Below are 13987 nucleotides of genomic sequence, written 5' to 3'. Positions count from 1 at the left end.
AATTACATCATATATACAAGAATTGGCTTGTGATTTAATTATTATAACATTAAGGTGCGTACAGATAATATGCGCCGCGAACATGAGCAATTCAATTTTATCAGCTGATTATATCTGTATTTTTACAGAAACGGTAAGATAGCCAACAATTGATATGAAAAGCTTGGCATCAGCTGATTAAAAGTGTTCGCGGCGCGTAAATCTGTACGCACCACCTTTATAATTATGCAATGTTCCATTGCAAAGAAGCATTAAGCCTACTTATCAATAATATCTTTTACAATCTTTTTGGTGTGGCTGGAATAGGAGAATCCTTGCGCTCCAGCCAAGAGTTCTATGAATTTGAATATGAAAACTATTACAAATTTACTGCAATTCTGAACGCATGGATTATTAACAGAGACAAATATTGTGAGAACGATGAGACTTTGATACAATGAGTGTGTTACATTGTATCAATTTGAAGTTACAAAGTTTCAGTCTGTAACCGACAATGGGTTGGCATCTACAGATATTTTTCCGAAGAATAAGATATTCTCTGCTTCAAGACGAGATGATTCAACATTATGGTCTACCCACTAACGTGAATCATCTTTGGAATTTTTTTTAAATATTTTATATTATTTGATTCATTATTTTTTATTTTTACAAGAAAATACTCAATCGGAGAGAAAAACTAAAGCTGCGTTTATACCTGAGTTATTAACACAAGTTATTAACTTGACTGAATCGTCAAAAATGTCTCTTAACAAAAGTTAATAACTCATGTTTTTAACAGAAAATTCCTTGTTATTAACAAGATCTTGTTATCAATATAATTGACTTCCATATGATTTCATTTAACGAAATTAACGAGTAGGCTATTCATATGATATAACAGAATAAAAAGCAAAAAATTGTCTTCAAAATACTTGAAATTGGAACAGGTGTGATCATTAAGATAATGATCTTCATCTGATCTAATGTAAACAAAAATTATAATGCGTTTACACCAGAGTTGATAACAAAAGTTTTCAACATAATGTTAATAATATTTTCTTTAGGCTGCTATTTTTGTTATCAACAAAAGTTGATAACTTTGTCACGTGTTTAGTCTGCAGCTGTAGTTATTAGAGAACTGTAGTTGAAGGGTAGGGATGCTGGGCGAGGGGGTTGCGGGGCAAGATAGGAAGGAACCTGTTATTAAAAAAAGTTAATGCGATAAAGAGGCTTTTGTTATTAACATAACACATTGTCCTTGATCTTCACCGACTCTTGATGGATAACATAAATCTTGTCAATAACAAGGATTGCCTGTTAAAAACCCGAGTTATTAACTTTTGTTGGGAAAAATTTCTGTCGATTCAGTCAAGTTGTCAACTTTTTGTTAATAAATCGTGTTATTAACTCCGGTGTAAAATCAAGCTTAACATTATTTTAATGACTTTTGTAATTAACATCAGTTAATAACAAAAATGTTAAAAACTTGTGTTATTAACTCCGGTGTAAACGCAGCTTTAGGATACCGCTTGTACTATTCCTCTCCCAATGTAGATAATATTTTAGAAGTCCAAAATTTGGTTTGATTCCTCTTTTCTAAAATTTAGTATTTTTTCACAACAAAAACAAAGAATTTTGAATTTTTATGGTTGATAAACTGGAGAGAAAACAAATATATTACACTCAAACCACTATCAATTCAAAAATTCTCTCGTTATTCTACAAAATTTAGAGTCAGAAAAACACAACCGCATTATTCAACACTGCTGACAAAAGTAATGAGAATAAAATTGAATAAAAAATAAAAACAAAATAGTCCATAACAAAGAAAGATAAAATTATTTTTGTATTCTCAGTACCATTCATGGGTCGATTGGATAAGGACTAGAATCTAGTTGCTAGCAACTAGCCATTAGTTCAGGGTAGTGCAAAAATGGATTTGAATAATAATGTGCTAGTTCAAGGTAGATGTAGCTAGGAGCACGGTATTCAGATGAAAATACGGTATTTATTCTATATACCGTGGCTAGGAGTAATCACAGAATGCATCCGGAAAATTCTTGGAGTATGATCACATTGGATTCACATATGTGTAAGTGCCCGGAAGATCGAGCATGACCAAGCGCGCAGATAAGAAATAAAATCTGAAAAAAGCCATAGAAACTCTCAAAAGAAACGCTTGCACTTGCTGGTGGCTTTCGGTGTGACCAGCTACAGGCAAGTCACAGACAGGCACGTGTTTCAACCTATTGTTCTTTCCAGATTTTGTTTCTCATCTGCACTTGCACGTAGTATTACTTACTTCCAATGGGATCATACCCCTATATAAGTAAATACCAGGAGCCTGTTTCATAGAACTTATAAGTCACGTAATACAGGAGAATCACCATTCCAATTACATGCTCAATATAGCCGAAAAAATCAGCTGCTCCTGTATACAGGACTTCTAATGCTCCTGTATACAGGACTTCTAAGTTTTTATGAAACAGGGGCCAGGTCTAGCTACATCAAGGGTGGCCACTCACGACAGGACAAGTGTGTTTAACATTGCATCCAAACGTGCATCAATGGAGATCATACCCCTAAGTGAATACCAGGTCTAACAGCTGTGCCACATCAAGGGTGGCCCCTCAAGACAGGACAAGTGTGTTGAACGGGTCGCCGGAGCTCCGTCTGCCCTGAAAGTCGCCACTCACCAAAAAAATTATCAGTTTTTACGGACGCCACCAAAGTGGAACAGTGAAAGACAAACTGGATCTATTCCTATTTTACAACTATCATTTTTCGGCAGCACTGAACCTGTATTCCTCTTAGTTTCTAGTAACATTAAAAAGGCTGGAAAGTAAATAGGCCTATCAAAAGTGTTTTATAGGAGTTATCATTAGTTTTAGTAGTATTCTTAAATTGGGGAATTCCATTATATTCAGGGAATCAATAAATTTATAAAAACATAATGTTAATATCATTTTTTCCTAAATCTCCTTCTAGTATCTAACTGTATCGGAAACAAAACTAAGATATTTATAGGCTCAGATCAGAGAAGGTGGTCAATTTGGGTTATCTATTTTATAGGTAAGTAATTCGAATATAATGATCATCATCCGGCTCTACCCAATAGAAAAATTCTATTGACCGAACCGTTGACTGCTTGACCAGTTACTCGAAATTGATAGTTTAATATGATGAATAAAATGGAATACTATCTATTACTTATACAAACGTTAATATTATATTGAAATGAAATTATTATTTATATTAATTATTTTTTGAAAGAGTATGGATACTTTAATAAATTGAGCTTTTATATACCAGCGAGTTTTAAATCAGTTTCCGCTAGCGGTACCACAAACAATAACAAGAAAACATGTGGACTGTGGATTTCCGCGAGGAAACCAAGCTTGTCATGTGCGTGAAGCGACCTAGTTTGTCGTCGTCCCAGTTTGACGAAACATCCCAATTCGTCCCAATTTTTTTGGGTTGTAATGGTTTTAAGGGCTGGCGATACTCTGCGACCCCTGTTGAACAAGTGTCTACATACATGCTCGTCATGCATGTTTTGTCATCAGCGAAAGATTTCGAACGAAAAAAAGCTGTTTGACAGCAGCTTCTAACATAAAATAAGCAACCAATAACAATAAATGAACCACTGGAAAATTACAAATGGAGAAAAATATTTGGACTCACCGATTAGAATGTCTCCTCCTAGGTGCAGCCGCATGGTACTCGCTTTCCCGTCCATAAATACTGCCGCCATTAAAGGGATCCTCGCCCAAATAGTAGCGCTGTTTGGGCTGCTGATGACTCTGTGGCTGATAGTGGTGATGATCTCTCCTTTGCTCCGACTGCTGTGACGTCATCTCCTGGTTTTTCGACGATTTTCCGCCCAGCTTGTTGACCAGTTTGCGAAGTGATCGACCCAGGCCAAGACCACCTGACGACTTGTTGCCGGAGGAATCGCCCTGTGACGAAGAGGAGAGGAGACGCATGATGAGGGTTGATACACAAGTGGGGTGGTTTGATACGGAAGTGGGGGAGATTGATACACAAGTGGAGGAGTTGATACACAGATGAGGGTTTGATACGGAAGTGGAGGAGTTTGATACACAAGTGGAAAAGTTGATACACAGATGAGGGAATTGATACACAAGTGGGACAATGTGATACACACTTAGTCAAGTCAAGTATCTATGGAACACACTGTTTTTATTCTGAGAGATTTCTGTCTTTCTAAATTCCAAATAAGATTGTTATTCTAATGCCTCTTATTTGAACCAATTCAGAATGATTTAAATTGAAAATATATATTATATATTCAAATCTATAATTATCAGGGAAAAAAGTTTAGAGCAAATAGAGATATAGATAGAGCGAAGATTAAGATAAGGATAAGATAATGTATTGGAAGGGATTGATTAGGGTGATCGATGATGTTAGAATTAGAAGTGGTTCTTCATTCAAAATCCAATAGATTGTGAACTTGAATATCATTTGAGTATGAATTGGAATAATTTTTCTATGAAGGAGTTTCAAATGAATCTATGAAACTGGTTAGATTCTTCTGATCTTCCAATGTAGTACACAATGGTACCAATGAAATAATTTCAAAGAAATACTATATCTTTAACTCTTACAACTCTCTTATACTATTTCTCCAAGTACTATGTGTTATGTAAACAATGATAGGATCTGATAAACTAAGTTCCAAAATTCAAATTCAATACATGACTTGTATTCCATGATTGATTATGAAAGTACTTCCAGTTCTTCAGCATTATCGTAAAGATTATCTTATGACATCACATGAAATCAAGGAAACCAAAATCAAGAGAAACAAGATATGAGGGGAATCAGATGTCTCACAAGATGTAAAACTATCATACGCTAAACAGTAAAACTTTAGACTTTACGTGATCTATAATGACTATAATAATAATCAGAGAAGAGTTACTATTTACTGGTATAGATCATGATTCAATAGAAATATTTTATTACTGAGCTACAACAGTATGTAGATGAGAAGCAGTCTCATGATAGAACTTCAATTTCGTAGTACATTGATTTTCTATATTACTGTTTTTTTCAAGATGGAAACCAAAAATCTGTCAAATCAATTTGAATCAATAAGATTTATGTGAGGAAGATTGAAATTCTGAATTGATACAAACAAGAGGCATCGCTTCACTTCTATTGATGAGAATAAATTCAACTCAGATTCACCAATAAATTCAATAAACCGATTCAATTTATTGAATAAATTCAATAAATTCACCGATAAATTCAATTCAACTCAGAACACCAACCAAAAAACTTAACGCACTACACTATCAACAAACACGAACTGTTTCAAATTTTTCTGGTGTATTACTCAACAATAAACAATGTGGGAGAACTGGTTGCGTTGCTAGGCAACAGCCCACAACAACAGCAACCGAAGATCACCTGTCAAGTATGATCACTAACTTATCAATTAATCACCGATTAGCTGACCATAGATCACTGATTATAATAATTAATCACGGATTAGCTGACCGTAGATCACTGATTATAATTATTATCACGGATTAGCTGATCGTAGATCACTGATTACTGATCATAATTAATCTCTGATTATAGGAAGCCGTAAATCACTGATCACTGACAACCGTGCAACTGATCGGCTATGATCCTTGCGAGCGACTGAGTCAGTACTTTCAACCAGAACTAATTCTAGAGTAAACTTGGGAGAAGGTGTAAGAAGAGAGATCAAGAAGGGACAGAATAAGAGAGTGAGAAGGATGAGGATGAAGAGGAGAAGTGGAAGAAGGTGGAGATGTGTGAGTAGGAGGGAAAAGTTACAGAGAGAGAGAGAGAAAGAGATTGAGTGGAGGAGGGAGAGAGAGGTAGAGAGAGATTGGGAGAGAGAGTAATAGAGAGAGTGGTAGGGTGAGTGTGAGAGGAGGAGGGAGAGGAGAGGAGGAGGAAGGAAGAGGAAACGAGGAGGAAGGTAGATGGAGGGAAAAGTTACAGAGAGAGAGAGTGAGAAAGAGATAGAGTGGAGGAGGGAGACAGAGGTAGAGAGAGAGATTGGGAGAGAGATTAATAGAGAGAGTGGTAGGGTGAGTGTGAGAGGAGGAGGGAGTGGAGAGGAGGAGGGAGAGGAGAGGAGGAGAAAGGAAGAGGAAACGAGGAGGAAGGTAGATGGAGGGAAAAGTTACAGAGAGAGAGTGTGTGAGGAGGAGGTAGAAGAGAGGAGTAAGAGGTTGGATATGTAAGAGGAAGGAGTTGATGTAGGTAGGAAGAGATGATGTAGAAGGAGGAGGAGGAGAAGGAGAATGAATGCGAATCAGGAAAGGTGGAAGTAGGAAGTTGATTTGGAAATAGTGTGTGGGAGGATAGAGAGAGAAAAAGAAAGAGGGACTGATCGAGGGACAGGAAGAGAGATACTGAGAAAGAGAGTTTGATGTTGTGGAAAGGGATTTTTTTTTAAAGAGGTTTAACTGTAATTTGGGATTAGGGGAATGGATGACCACTGATGAGGAAGAGTGGAAGGAGAAAAGAAATGATGTAGAAAGAGATAATGGATGAAAATGAGAGAAATGTAAGAACTATGTGCGTGAGACATTGATACATATTGGAAGACGACGGATATTAATAGCAGGAAATGGAAAAGCTTATGAGAGAGAGAGAGATACGGAATATATTTTGTAGAAAATAGAACTAGAAAATCTATAGGACATTGTTCATTGAAAGAAAAATAGAAATAGGGTTTAAGAAGATATTCAAATGGTCAAAAACTCATCATGTTATTTTATTATTATAATTTATAATTTCTTATTTCATCTTTTGTAAGTTCTTAATGACTCATATTGAATTGTATTAGCAACTCTCACCTGCGCACAGGATTTTCCTTGCAGGTGATTGGTTTCTTATATTTTTGTTGGAAGTTTTTTTTGTATTTATTGTTTTGAAGAACCAATAAAGATTTTTTGATTTGAACTAGAAGCTGTGAAGAGGAGAGAATGCAAACGAGAGAAAAAATTAAGGATAATTCGAAACTGGAAGAGAGATATTTGATAAGGAGGATTGTAAAGGAAAGCAATAGAGAGAAAAAGGAGAAATTGACATGGAGGTAGTAGAGTGAAAAATAGGGCCTTCATTTGGCATTCAAAATTGGAGTCCAATAAGTTTCCATTATTGTTACCTCATCTTATTCTATTTCGTTGATCAACAAAGAATAACAAAACTCTAGTCAGAAGCTTCATTTTATCTCTTCCTACTTCCGAGTATACTCCTCTTTTCTCTTTCTACATAATGAAATAACGAAGCCATGGTACCAAATAGAACTGTAGAATTTGACGATATATGTGTTTTTTTCTTTCTACATAGGTTTTCCTCAACTTTTCTTCAAATTCTCACTAATATTTCATCATCATAGTATGACATAAATAATATTAGAAAGGCCTACTCATTAATCTATCACTATTATTATGCGATAAGCTATGTTCGAGAAATGACTACAAATGGTACGCATAATCAAATTAATGTTGTATATGATATCATAAATTGAGAAATTGATTTCAAATAGTGGTAGGGATATAGAGACCAAAGATCCACGATCCAAGTTTGAACGGAACTGGTTCAGCTGATGGTTTGAACTCGAAAATCGAGATGTACCACAACTTTATGTAATCATAGTTCAGGTTTGTATCAGTAACGTGTTTGTGGTGCATAGTGCAAGGCCCTAAAGCGCAAAATTGAATTTGAAAATTAGAACTGAGCCTCTAAGGGCCAGTTTCCGAGCTCGGGATTTAGGTAAGTTCTAGACTTTCAACAGCTGGAGTCAGAAAATTGGCTTTCCAAAACTGGTAAATAGTTGCAGCAAAAAAAATCTTTATTTTCTCATTTCTATAATTGGAAACGTTTTTCCTTGACGAAATGAAACATTCCTAAATAATTCAAAATAGCTGAGACTTTACACTATTTTCTCTTTATTTAATTTGTGTTCAATTTTCGAAATTTAATTTAAACTTGACTTTGACTATGACTACGACTACGCCCCGTATTGGAAACCAATTTCCTGACTCCAGCTGTTTAAAGTCTAGAACTTAGCTCAATCCCGAGCTCGGAAATTGGCCCCAAGCGACGTTTGCACAGTCAAAGCTTGAACTGAATTTAATCAGCTGGTGCCTTAAACTAAAAATGAATCATATTATAATGAGCAAGGTTTTATATGTATTAAATCCAGTTTAAAATTGAATTTAGTTTAAACTGATACTGTGCAAAAACGACACTTGATCAGCTAGTTTCCTAAATTTGACCAAATCTTCTCAGCTAGTTTTCTAATAAATTTCCTTCAAATTTGAACAAATCTCTAAATCTTATCAGTTGTCACCTTCCCCTAGAATAGAAACAGCCGATACCAGAAATCCTTGTGAAAAATTACAAAAATCATCAACTGTTACGAAATTCGAACCCAACAAACAGCTGTTTGGTAACATGTGCAGAATTCGTTTGTAATCAGAATCGAAATCTCTAATTATTATTATCACACTACCCACACCATCCCGCTTAGGAATGTCTGCTAATATGCTAATTTGCCTGGTCGCCTATCCCAACAACTAATTTCAAAAACTCATTGGATCTTGCGAAAAAACGACGAGAAATTAGAAAAAATGTAGCTCACCTATAGAATATTGAATTTTGGGTGTAGGTGTAAAATTCTAATATAAGGCAACAAACAGGTGGGCAGACATATTGTACAGACATACATTGTCGAGGTCACATAACACCAACACAAGAATTCTTCTTCTTCTTCTTCTTCTTCTTCTTCTTCTTCTTCTTCTTCTTCTTCTTCTTCCTCTTCTTCTTCTTCTTTATCTTTTTCTTCTTCTTCTACTTCTTCTTCTTCTTCTTTATCGTCTTTTTTCTCCTTCATCTTCTTCGTCTTCTTCTTCTCCTCTATCTACTTCTTCGGCTACTATATCTACCTATTCTTTGTTCACTACTCCTTCTATCTCTACTCTTCTTCTTCTCTTCCTTTTTGTTCATATTCTACCTCCAATATACAGAGTGAGTCATAATTATGTATGGGAAACCTCCAAATAGTTGAAGACTGTTGTAGATATAATACTGTAACTTTCAGGATAAGTTATTGGTCGAATACTCTACCTTTTGACGTACAACTGGATTTCAACCCCTCATAAGGGGGTGACTTGGGGGATGTAACTCGGATAATTCAAATGTAAACACCCATTAAGTGATACATCATTTTAAAGGCCTTTTTAGAACATAGAATGTGACTTCAATAAAATGTTCAATGATACTTGTATTCAAAATGGCGGCTGATTGAAGTTTCAAGTAAAAACTTAGACTTCAATTTGAAACTTCAATCTGCCGCCATTTTGGATACAAGTATCGTAGAACATTTTTATTGAAGTCATATTTCTTGTTTTGAAAAGGCTTTTAAAATGATATATCACACAATGGGTGTTTACATTTGAAATATCCGAGTTACAACCCCCAAGTCACCCCCTTATGAGGGGTTGAAATTCAGTTGTATGTAAAAAGGTAGAGTACTCGACCAATAACTTATCCTGAAAGTTACAGTATTATATCTACGACAGTCTTCAACTTATTGAAGAGTTTCCATACATATACTCACTCTGTATATCTAACTTCACATTTTGGATGGCACTGACTTGTGAATAAGCTAATCAATATTTTGTCATGATACAATTTGATTAGATATTTTCCAAATTACCTTTGAAAATTGAATGTCCATAGAATGCTCTACTCCACAAGCCAATAGGCAGAAGAAGTATTGGTAGACCGAGGAAGAGATGGACGCCGGAACAGGCTTGAAAAGCCTAATCCATGACGACGATGATGATGATGATGATGATGATGATGACCTTTGAAAATAACCAGCAGATACTGGAAATTTCCTTTTTTCTAATTTTAATTCTCTTCTAATTCTCTATTTATCCTCTTTCTTAGTACAAACTCTATGCTATCCATATTTCTAATTCACTAATCTCCCTAACAAGAATATATTGATGAAGCTTGATTCTTTGTCTAATAAAAGGATTGAAGAGAAATGAATAACCAGAGAGATTGGAGAAAACTGGATAGAGAATGTGAAAACAGAAATAGTTACTTTGATAACTTCACTATTTCTTCTACTGCCTGTGGTACTGATTGATAGAAGAACGAATGTTTGTAGTAGTACAAAATAAATTAACTGAAACAGTAAGTTCATTCCCTCTAAAGAAATTAACTCAGCTTAGATAAGTTAGTAGAAGGTTTATTCCAATCAAGCTCCACTCATATATCTATGTATTGTCCAATTCTATTGGCCAATACGAGTTTCAATATGGCTACTGCGAGCTACTGCGTCACACAGCAAAGACCAATCACAAGCGAGTACGTTACACAACACTATTCCCCGTTTTCTGATTGGCTGGTGACAGCTTATAGACTCCATCTTGTTCCGATCATATGACTCAGTAAACTTTTCAACACGAACAAAATAGTTTTGACAGGTTCTGATGTCTGATGTTTTGACTGTTTCTAACAAGAACAGTTTTAGTTAGTTGATATTGATGAATGAAATAATCGAGAAATGACAATAGATAACTTAGATAGTATCATATTAAGTCGAATAATATATTCTAAGTTTTGTATGGATGAACTGTAATCTATTTCTTGACTAGTTGGTTTGTTTTTGCGGTATGGGAAACTCCAAACAGAATTCAATTGACAATGATCTCATAATAAAAGGCGTAATGTGATATTGAGAAATTGTCTCAATATGTGGTCGGTTTTGAGAACCAAGCACATACTATAAGTTTTTACATGCCATAAGTTAATGAAGAGTTATTTTGTAGATAACCAAGTTGATAAGTAACATATTCATTGATTATCTACACATACGAGCAGCTTATTACAGTCTATTTTCAAAAATAGATAGGATCATTATTCGGGCTTAGTATTCCAATTATCACTAGATTGTTTGTTACTTGATCAATAATCTCTTGCTCTATAGGTGTTGAGATATTGATGATGGCTGTCCACTTTACAATTCTCTTTATAACTTACTCAGATAGCCGTTATGATATTAGTTATTGTCTTTGATACTCATTAGTTGATTATCTACACATACGAGCAGCTTATTACAGTCTATTCTCAGAAATAGATAGGGTTATTAGGATGGCGTAATAAAATAAGTTTGTACTCTCACAATAATACTCTGAAATCATGTTAAATGTAGGCTACAATTATTGAATCATTTATCGGAAAAAAACCAGATAACGTGATGTTACGGGCAGAATAATACCCAACAATTATTCTAAGAGTATATTTTCATTTTTTCGGTTATAAAAGTGAAATAATATGATCAAGTTCATACATGAACTTTGAGCATCTAGTTCAATAATTATTCAGTATCAATGAACACCTGACAATATTTTTCAATTAATTCATTCCCCTAGTTAACTTCTCAAATTCATCAAATTTAGTGGTGTCAATAAACTTTCCATACAGAAAACACATTAATTAATTCAAAATATATTACCAATTCACTATTTTCTTTGATAATAAGAGGATCAAAGATATAGGCTCGGTTACACAAAAGCCTGTTAAATTTTAAACATGAATGAATGCCACGAGAACCAATCAGGGAAGACCTTTCTGAAAAAAGAGTTCTCCGATTGGTTCTCGTCTTTCGTGTAATCCAATCACTGTTAAAATTTAACTGGCTCCTGTGCAACCGGGTGTTTGTTCTTATTATCAAATATTTGAATCGTCAATATGTTTTGAATTGACAATTTTCTCGAATATTCACTGGAAGATGAGAAATATGATAGAATAAATGAAACCTAACTACAACAGCCAATCAGAGGCGAGCATTTCAACAACCAATCACAGCGCGCCTTCAGAAATTCGGACCTATCACAGTCGTCTATTGCATAATCTCAAAAGTTAGAAGTTTTAGTAATCATCGGTGTACTTTGATAGGAAATAATAAATGGATTGGACATTCAATACTGTGAGTACTGTAGAGGTGCGTACAGATATACGCGCCGCGAACATGAGCAATTCACTTTTAATCAGTTGACTATATCTGTATGTTTACAGAAACGGTAAGATACAGATATAAAAAGCTTGTCATCAGCTGATTAAAAGTGAATCGCTCATGTTCGAGGCGCATATATCTGTACGCACCTTAGGGTACTATGAGATTATTCTTTTAATAACAAATTAAATAGCCCTAAAGAAATGTGCTATCAGAAAGAAAAATTGTATACTAACCTGTGGTTTGGGTTTGACCAACGGAATCTCAGCTGCAAACCTGGTTCGCTGGAAAATCTTCTTCTTGCCACCTCCTCCCGTCCCGTCATCCACCACATCCTCATGTATTTCAGGGGAAGGGGAATAACCCCTCTCCTCTCTCAACAGATCCGATCTACTATGACGTAACTCAGGGGATGGAGTATATCCCCTATCTTCTCTGAGTAAATTTGATCTGCTATGACGTAGTTCAGAGCTAGGAGAATATCTCCTTTCTTCTCTTTGGAGATCTACTCTACTATGACGTAGCTCGGGGGAAGGAGAATATCCCCTCTCTTCTCTGAGTAGATTAGATCTGCTATGACGTAGTTCAGTAGGAGAATACCCCCTCTCTTCCCTCAATAGATTAGATCTACTGTGACGTAACTCAGTGGGGGAATAACCTCTTTCTTCTCTGATAAGATTTGATCTACTGTGTCGCAGCTCGGAAGAGGGTGAGTAAGCTCTAGCCAATGGTGTGCTGTGTTGTAGGGGAGGGGGTGACGGAGATCGGTGGCCATTGTAGGGGAGGGGCGGAGTGGAGGTGGGCGTGGTCACGTGATTTCCGTTGACCAATGAGTGTTGACTTCGCCAACGACGTTCCGTTTCGATCAGCTGGCGACTGGCTTCTTTGTCGGTGTCCTGTGGTTGGAAAAAGAGAGAAAATTGATTTTAGTTATGTTGGAAAAGATTCTCAAATGAACCTTTAAGCAACCTATAAGTGAGAACAACAATAACTGAGACAACAATAACACTGTAAACGTCAGAAATCAGTTTTACGTTTTGGAAAGCAAACTATTTTGGAATTTCCACTTGCTTTTCACTTCAAATTTGTCATTCTCCTATCTCTTGGATGAGGAATCCTTTTAGAAGTTACTGTGGTGTGAAGAGTAAATAATAAATAATGAACAGTTACTGGATCAATAATATATTATGAAAACACTACTGGGTGTAAAATAAGGTGATATTCTCTAGTAAAATCTAGTAATCTAGTAAATTGAACTAAGAAGAAGAAGAAGAGAAGAAGAAGAAGAAGAAGAAGAAGAAGAAGAAGAAGAAGAAGAAGAAGAAGAAGAAGAACGATGTCAAAAATCGCACAACAATTTATATGGGAATAATCACTGACAGAAAGAGGATCTTATCAATAAAAACAATTGAAAGAAGGCAACAGGTTTGTTCAGATGAATTTAGAAAAAAAAGATCTGACAGAATGAAAAGGTACTGGGGAAAAAAGAGAATTGAAGTGAATAAACAAAGAAAGAGGACTAACCAGAGACTACAGTGATCCTATGTGGTCATAAAATCACAAAAAAATTTAGTAATCTCTAGTAATAATAACCCCGTATTGAATGATATAGCTCTGTTCAGTGCAACACATATGTCAAGCTGGGCGTTCTAGGGAAATCAATATTGAATTATGTAAACTACCTTGAAGACTTCTGCTACTATAAATATTGACCAACAGGGTGAACAGCTAGAAGGAAATCCACAAGGGAATTCGATGAGAGCTACTACCCAAAAATGATTTGCCATCCCGGGGATCAAACCCGTTACTAATAATCAATTGCTAGTCTGGCATCACACCGAACTGACAATCTCTGGAAAGCAGCCTTCATTTCATACTAGGCGACAGAGGCAAGCTAGTATACAATAATGAAAATATTAATGTCTTCAAATTCTAAAGAGGAGAAAATCATCATAA

At 35.5% G+C, this 13987-nt stretch overlaps 1 protein-coding gene across 1 annotated transcript in view; it reads right to left on the bottom strand.

Moving 5' to 3' along the window:
* LOC111057171 (serine/arginine repetitive matrix protein 2) overlaps positions 1-13987 on the bottom strand; it is a 64749-nt gene that overhangs the window by 18480 nt on the left and 32282 nt on the right. The window contains exons 11-12 of the mRNA XM_039436013.1: positions 12268-12927; positions 3664-3938 (exon numbers count right to left, since the gene is read on the bottom strand). Coding sequence (XP_039291947.1) covers positions 3664-3938; positions 12268-12927 — 935 coding nt within the window. The remainder of the gene's footprint in view (positions 1-3663; positions 3939-12267; positions 12928-13987) is intronic.

This window comes from Nilaparvata lugens, chromosome 10, assembly GCF_014356525.2.
Source record: "Nilaparvata lugens isolate BPH chromosome 10, ASM1435652v1, whole genome shotgun sequence".
Classification (NCBI taxonomy): Eukaryota; Metazoa; Arthropoda; class Insecta; order Hemiptera; family Delphacidae; genus Nilaparvata; species Nilaparvata lugens.
Note: the sequence above shows the minus strand (reverse complement) of the source record. Positions and strands in the feature narration are given on the sequence as shown.